Source organism: Ixodes scapularis, unplaced genomic scaffold, assembly GCF_016920785.2.
Source record: "Ixodes scapularis isolate PalLabHiFi unplaced genomic scaffold, ASM1692078v2 PGA_scaffold10__122_contigs__length_95168666, whole genome shotgun sequence".
NCBI lineage: Eukaryota > Metazoa > Arthropoda > Arachnida > Ixodida > Ixodidae > Ixodes > Ixodes scapularis.
The window spans coordinates 93,072,789-93,080,766 of NW_024609836.1; the positions used below are offsets into that span (position 1 = coordinate 93,072,789).

The following is a 7,978-nucleotide window of genomic DNA, read 5'->3' on the forward strand; positions in this document are numbered from 1 at the left end:
TTATGGGGGGGGGGGGGGGGGAGGAGAGGGGAGGTTGTAGGAAATGGCCTATTCACTCCCATAAGTTTGTAGAGAAACATTTTATTCGCAGTATTTTGTTAACGTTATATCTGTCTTCCAAACAGCAACCACCATGCAGCAGCAGGGCCTCTGCCAACAAAGCAAGTGCTGCAATGGTCAACGAACACCCTTTACACCGCAGTTGCCATCAGGCTTCGAAAATGCTTAAATAAGAAACAGCCTTTATTCTCGGGTTCAGCCCAGCTGAGCCGGTCAATTAGCGGGCCCGCTAGCGCACCGTCTGCACAATGTCGTCGATCTTGAGGATGCTGCGCACAGTCTCCGCAGCCAGCGTCACGGCACTGGTGGACACCAGCAGCGGCTGCACCACATTCTCCTCCAGGATGTTGGTCACCGAGCCCTGCGGGGGTGGCGAGAGCGGCTCAGCAAGGTGACCGCCCAGACAGACGACCCTCGGAACCATGCCGGAACATAACGGGCGTGTCCGTGCCGACATTTCATTGGCTCACTAGAGCCCATGATGCACCCGTAAAGAGAGGCCTGTAGCATTCTGTTTACTCAGGATAACTATGTTTACCACATGGCACCCATTTCACACTAAGTACCAAACCGCTCTCGTACAGTAACTGGGGGATGGTGTGTCGATACTTTAATCAGGGGTCTCAAACTTGTTTGAGTGTGGGGGGCCAGACTTACCACCCCCAAATTTTTGAGGGCCAACAGAGGCAAAAAGATGGCATTTTACGTTGCAAAGCAGCTGAGTCTTTCAGCGACACCCAGAGATTTCCTAAAGAAGGGGTCTCGTGCCATTTGCTTCTTGTAAAATAGCCATTTTACCAGTTCAATCTTTAGCTTTGATTTATTATAAACAACTACTACTTTGGGTTTATACCTAATGTGAGTACAAGATTTGAAATACCAACACCCAGGCAATGTGCTACAATTTTTCAATACAGCTAGGAACCAAGCACCCAATTGTTACCATGTCGCTCGATTCACTCGGTAAGTATCAAAGTTCAGTACGTCTCGAAAAAAATTCTTTTTATACGGTAGTTCGCGCTTTCCCGACGATATTTACAGCAGAAATACAGAGGTAAATATAATTAGGCCACACAGATAATGTACACATATGAACCCGAATACAACTTAATACACGTCATACCTTGCGGACATTGATGCCAGCATCCCGCTCCCCCTTCGCGTGACGGTTGCGCAGCTCCGTCACCGTCGCGATGGGGTGCAGGCCCGCGTTTTCCGCCAGGGTGTAGGGCACCACCTCCAGGGCCTCCGCAAACGCCCCCACGCAGTACGCGTCCAGCCCCGACAGGAGACGGGCGCGCTCTGCCAGCCGCAGGGATATCTCCATCTCGGGGGCGCCGCCGCCGGCAATCAGCGCCCGCCGCTTCACCAGGCAGCGCACCACGCAGAGGGCGTCGTGCAGCGAGCGCTCCGCCTCCTCTAGCACCAGCTTGTTGGAGCCGCGCACCAGGAGGGTGACCGTGCGGCCCGGGTGTGCCACCCCGGTGACCCGGATGTACTTGGCGCTGCCCGTGGCCACCTCCTCCACCAGCTCGGCGCTGCCCAGGGCCTCGGGGCCGAAGTGGTCCAGGGAGGCCACGGGGCGGCAGCCCAGGCTGCGGCAGACGAACTCCACCTCCTCCCGCTCGATGTCCCGCACCACCAGGATCTTCATCTTGGCCAGGAAGTGCAGGGCCAGGTCGTTCAGGGCGTCCCTGCGGGCACGGCGCGTCTCGTCAGCGCACGCCACGGGCCTTTGGCGCACTATTTTTTTCAGAGACTGGCAACTCGTTTAGCATTTATCGTAGGCCTCTTGCATCCTATCATACGTTTGATTACTCTCCAGATGTGCGCATATGCTTTTGTCCCTCGTCCCTCCCCCCTCCGACCTCAACCAACAACGGTGCATGCTTGCCTGCCTCATCATCGCACTTTCTTTGTGCATGCTCTATGTTGCCCTTTGATTGGCATTTCGATGCGCCAGAGACGTACTTCGAAACACTTGCTCTTCGTTTACTGTCTCGCATCAAAAGGGATCCCAAATAGGTACCGAATGACATCGTGGAAGCTGGCATGTCATTTCGTTTGATGTCGCAATCCCGGCAGTTGGTCGTTAAAGTTACGGCAAAAATGACCAAACAGTATCACTAATGTTGCAGTGTCCGAACTCTTGGTTACGAAAGCTTCTGTCACCGACAATGACCTGTAGTACACTCAGATTCTGAGATTGCGGTTCTCGCCCACCGATGCAGAATACTCCGCCCAAAAGCTCGCCAGAGACGTCCGCAACGGCGGGTTGAAGGAAGCCTGCCCGTCAGCATCAAGTACACCAATCACCGAGACATCAGAGTTGTCCTAAGGCGATGTTTGTATGTCATCATTCGGGCGGGCAACCATTGCGCTGGATGTCCGCGTCGGCAACTGTTGCCGAATTTGGTGGTTGCGGTTTCCCCGCCCGGTCCTCTTCGTCGAGAGAGGGAGCCCACCTGAGGATGGACTTCTGGATCAGCAGCACGTTGCAGCCGGCCTTCTTGATCTGCTTGACGATGTTGAGGATGTAGGCACGCTCTTCCCGGAGCACCCGGTCCATGGCCGTGTAGTCAGACACTATCACCTGGTGGTCCATCTGGGGGGGACGGCGAGAGAAGCGTCCAAAAGCAATCAGCACCGAGACATGACCGGGTCCCGTCAGAAACCCCGCCACACTGCTGCCAACACGCTCCAATGCGGAGCGCAAGTTCGTGTGCTTCTTGCACAGGGGTTACGATGACGCCAAAACGCCGAGCTCTTAATGGCCGATAGAAAAAATAACGGGTACACCTCAAGGCATCTAGCATTCAGGTTTACCCACTATCCTCCCAATCAAAATCAATTAGAACTCAGTATCATTCTGACGTCACCGTAAATCCTTCGCAGGAAGCAGACGACTTGCTCTCCGCATTACGTTCCCCATCACAATCCGTCGTTGGGGTTCCCAGCTGCCCGGCTTTCAACCGTCAGCTTGCAGTTTTTTTTTTTTTTCTGTAACTATCTAAGTGCTTTCTTTATTTTAAATCATTAAAGCAAAAACAAGCAAAAGAAAGTGCTTGCAAACAAACTGTTGAGGACTGTTAAGAGAGCTCGTGAGCGAGCTTGCTTGAAAAACGACAGCATCATTAAAAATCTCTAAGCGGGTGCGGTAGCAAGCGGGCAAATGGGAGGGAAAGCGGAGAAAGCAGAAAGTCAGTCCTTGCGGGGGTGCAGGACACATGGAACCAATTTTGGGGGGTTTTTTTTGCCAGGACCCGAGAATATGCTAAAACATGCTCCGGCTGTCTCCAGGAAAGGCCGACAAGTTGTGACAGGCAAGCAGATAAAACAACAAACAAAAACCCCACTAACCTAATAAAGTGTATAAGTTAACTTGGACAAATCTTATTCTAAATTGATTCCCTTTTAGGATGCTCTTACCAAAATAAATTGAATATGTATATTAAAGACTGTCAACACTTTTCCTTGTTATCAATTTAATCCCACATAACTCGTTCACCAATGCCATTTTCGCCAGCTCGGGGAGAGACAAATTAAATATTGCTCTCGCGGTGAACAAAATCGGACCCCAGGAGTCACCGACGACCGAGAGCCATTGATGGCTCCTCCAACAAAGAAAGAAAGGCAAGGCCACTCACGTCCGTTTTGGGCGGAGAGATGCAGAACTGGATGAGTCCGATCCGGGCCTTCTCCACCCGGTGAGGTCCACCCGACCCGGCCAGCCGCTGGGTGAACACAAGTCCGTCCACCAGCTCCGTATCTTCCACCGTGCCTCTGAGGGAAAACGAGCCGCCACTCAGCGTCCACCCTCCACGGAATCAAGTGCACCCTTTCCCCTCTATCGTGGCAAGAGCAGTGGTAGCACAAAATGTGATGCAGTGCCCTGCTAGATGTGATTGCACACTAAAGGTTCTCACGCCGCACTGCGGCTTCCTCGTAAACAACCCAATCCAAAATATAAAAAAAAAAAAAAAAAAAAGTGACGTGTTTGCTGAAAGTTTGGAGTCCGCTTGTCTAAAATATGTTAGGATTAGAGCATGTCACCGGCATTGCTTTGTGCTTGACGACGTGACGTGACGAACGGGAGTAACTCTTATCTACACAAGCAAGATATTCGGCTGGCACTTGCGTGCAGTCAGCAAGGAGACGAACGCTGTGTCAACGTTTGGCTTGCAGTCACATATTATTTTTTCCCTTTCAGAAACGGCGAAGTGCCAGCCACACGCGTTAAAAAGAGGCGTCGTCCTCACCCCAGCTTCCTGATGACCTTGATGTCCCTCAGGTCCACATTGGTGTCCCTAGTTGGGTCCACCACCCGCAGCACCGCATCCACCGCCATGGGTGCCAGCTGGCCCGCGTGCTGGGACACCACCTTGGACGACAGGGCCGTCGTGGCGCTCTTCAGCAGGGAGTCCCGGTCGGACAGGTCCAGCGGGTGCGCCATCGACTCCAGCACCTCCACTGCCATTGAGGCCGCCCGCTGGAACGACTCCGAGATGATCGTCGGATGGATGCCTGCAGATGTGAAAGCGTCCTAAACCGACGGAAGCTGGCCCTTCCCTGTTGCTTAAGCGCTCGAGATGCATGTCTACGGCTTTCACACTACAAGGACGGTTCCCACACTTGTGACTGCTTGCAACCATGTGCCTTAAAACTTCTTTCAACTAAAGAAGACATTGGCACCGTCTATCAGTTAATGTTACTTAACATTTCCATATATATATATATATTTTTTTTTTTAAATTTTGATTGAAATTTTCTTTTTTTTACGATGTTGTAAACAATTATTTCTTATAGATAGTATGTGCACCTGACCTTGCAAATACCGTAAAATCTCCACTCTAGTGAAATGCAGTTCCAGGGCCACCTCAATGATGGCAAGATCAGAAGAAGCACAAGCGTGTGAACGGGCTTCGTGTTCCGATAGACTCACTAAAGTTGAGCTTAGAGTATTGGCACTCCATTTCCCGACTTTTGTGGGCACTGCAACTGTGGCAATTGGCGCAGAGCGGCTGCAACCATGCCACAGTGGCGTTCCCTGGAATTTCAGATGAGGCTTCAGATAACTGGCAACATTGATTGTAAGCAACGAGGTAGCCAAAGCACCATTACTCTCAGGCGCAGCTTTTCTGGCGGCTTTAGTTCCAGCGAAAGGCATCCCGGCGACTCGGAAACGAACCCATAGTCAAAGAACAATCCGGTCCAAGCAGAAGCCTGCCCGTCATCATCAAATACACCGATCACCAAGACATCAGAGTGGTCCCAAGACGATGTTGCACGTCGCTATTCGGGCAGACGGCAAAGGGTCGCGTGCCATTCGTGCGGCAGACCGTAACAAAGAATTTAGGATGATGCTAAGGCTGTGTCTCCTACCAGCCGTCTGGCCCCACTGGGGGCACCTAAAGATCCCCCAAAAAAGACAAAGTAGGCTCACCCTTGAGGAGCAACTTGGCCGCAGCATCCAGCAGGCTGCCGCAGATCACCACCACCGAGGTGGTGCCGTCTCCAGCCTCCACGTCCTGTGCCTTGGACAGTTCCACAAGCTGAAAAGAAGAGGGAGGTCACCCCACAGCCAGGAAAGAACCCTGCTGGCAGAGACATCAATAGGCCTTCCATTTCTGGGAAACAAATATAGAAAAGAAAGATAAAAAAAAAACTCTAATGACATGGTGAAAAGTAAAAAGCTGACTGATCTGTTTAAAAGGCACCCACCATCTTGGCAGCGGGGTGCAGCACTTGCATCTGCTTCAGGATGGTGGCCCCGTCGTTGGTGATAGTCACGTCACCGTTGGCTGCCTGGATCTGCGTCCAAAAGCGAATAGCTTCGATGAGCATCCCCCGAGACAAGCGGGAGCCCTCAATCTATGTAGAATCATAGTGACTTGTGTCTGTACAAACCAGTACCGAGAGCAAAGTGGTTGATTGCAAAAAAAAGAGCAGAAAAAAAGAAGTTGAATGATGCACGGTGTCTTGTGTCGTTCAACTTGATTTGTACTTGTGTTTTTCAATGCTTTTTCTAAACATCAAGGACGCCAGAGGTCACTCCAAAAAAAGCCAACAGTCGTTGGCTTCATTAGTTATGGACCCCGTCCTTTTGGGAAAAAGGCGATGCAATACTCGTTTTCAGCTGAAGGAAAAATGAGGTTTTGCGCATTGTTCATATGTTGCGCAAATTAGTTCTTATAAGATATGGCTGAGGGAGGAAGGAGCTATGCTTTGGGCATTTGAAACATGTACATCCTGATAAGGTAACATATCTAATCTCCACAAAAAGAGGAAAATTATACTCGCAGTCAACTTCGCACATGTACGGCGGTTGGTGCACCCTCTCCCCTAGCATTGACTAAATTGCCACAGAAAGCTGACCGCAAGTATAGTAATAGGAAATTAGCAATGCTCAGCGAGGAACCGGACTTCTTTCACAACGGTTCTTGAGGCGAAGACTAGTATGGTTCTACTTGTACTTTTGTTTTGGCTAAAGCCACAGATCACAAACTGATATTTCGTGTTACCCAGAACTTGTCCAATGGCAACAGATCTGACTGGCATTCGGCGCCATGACTGAAGAAGTTAAAAAGCTTTATATGCCCAAATGAAAACGCTTTTACTCGACGCTTCTGAAGCAACTGAGGCACCCGTCATGGGCGAGTGTCGCCCGTTCCGCCCCCTAGTCACGGAACAGTGCGGTCCAAGGGAAGCCTGCCCGTCAGCATCAAGTACACCAATCACCGACGGATCAGAGTTGTCCTAAGGCGATGTTGTATGTCATCATTCGGGCAAACAACCATTGCACCAACACTCGGTAGCTTGTAGGAGGCACTTCGGAGAACAGTTCTCAAGATTATCGATCAGTATGTCTATCGTGTGGCTCTGACATTTTGACCGATGTAAAAGCTACGCTGCAGTAACTTCTGTAGCTAGCGAAAAGTGAACTTTGACGAAACACTGCACCAAACAGAACCCCTCCAACAGCTCATGGGAATAATCCATTTGTTTACCAAAGAGAGGTACGCACCATTTTGTCCATACCCCGTGGGCCCAGGCTTGTTCGAATGGCATCTGCTACAGCTGAAGAAGAAATAAACTATAATAAGTAAAAAAAAAAAAATCGGACAACGGTCATCTGCGCCGGTTTCTCAACGCCCACGCCGGCCGGATGCCATATCACCAAATAAGGCAGAAAAGACCACACCCCAGATGCTAATACTATGCCGCCCAGCCTCAAGATAAAGGCCTACGTAGTGTGGTCAGGGCAATTTGGGTGCCGATCCTGAACTCGCATTTTTGATCGTCGAAACATCCGAGCTCCCTAGGCTCAAACGTTCCTACTTTGTCATGGGGCGGTATTGACATCCCAAAACGAAACAAACTTAGCGTTGCGCACACACTGGAGCTCCATTATTGTTTGTCTTATGTCGACCCGGCGTTTTTGAACGTGTTCATTGATGTTGGGCAAGACTGTGCTCGCGTCCGTGGTTCGATCAATGGACATGTGGTACCAGTGTAGGCCTAACGGGCTCGACGCACCTTTGGCGGCCGTGATGTTGCTCTGGCGAACCTGGGACGGTTTGTCCTTGTCCTTGTAAGTCGCCTTTTCGCCCGCTCCACCGGAGCTTCGGAACGGTGCCGCCTTCATGGTTCTAGTCGTCAGGGATGCTCAACCGAGCAACAGTTTGACCCAAACACTGACCACGCCAAACAAGGACTGATTCGCACACTTCCCAGCACTACACAAATCAGCGGGCTAGCAGCACCGGCATAAAGATCCGCAGTGAATGCTAGTAACTGGCAAACATTTAGTATTTCAAAAAATATTATTATACTTTTTTATTTATATTTTATTTTTATCCACGTATCTATGATAATAAAATTGTTAATAATTAGTTTTCCACATCTTCTTTTTTGTCAC

At 50.4% G+C, this 7,978-nt stretch overlaps 1 protein-coding gene across 1 annotated transcript; it reads right to left on the minus strand.

Annotated features, from left to right (window-relative positions):
* Nucleotides 1–222: 222 nt before the first annotated feature.
* On the minus strand, nt 223–7,849 carry LOC8030284 (T-complex protein 1 subunit delta). Its single transcript, XM_002399616.5, has 9 exons — nt 7,597–7,849; nt 7,085–7,137; nt 5,782–5,871; nt 5,504–5,612; nt 4,320–4,584; nt 3,708–3,843; nt 2,526–2,665; nt 1,184–1,754; nt 223–421 (listed from the first exon to the last, which is right to left on the minus strand). Exons 1-9 carry the CDS (start codon nt 7,703–7,705, stop codon nt 290–292), a joined length of 1,605 nt encoding a protein of 534 aa, XP_002399659.2. The 5' UTR covers nt 7,706–7,849; the 3' UTR covers nt 223–289.
* Between the last annotated feature and the right edge of the window lie 129 nt (nt 7,850–7,978).

Bases quoted from the DNA above. Each gene is read 5' to 3' on its own strand.
- LOC8030284 (XM_002399616.5), bottom strand. From the start codon at position 7,705: ATGAAGGCGGCACCGTTCCGAAGCTCCGGTGGAGCGGGCGAAAAGGCG. The intron at 5,872-7,084 runs GTGCGTACCTCT...TTTTGGACGCAG, and splicing joins CACGGGGTATGGACAAAATG to ATCCAGGCAGCCAACGGTGA. The intron at 3,844-4,319 runs GTGAGGACGACG...GTTTTCCCTCAG, and splicing joins AAGGTCATCAGGAAGCTGGG to AGGCACGGTGGAAGATACGG.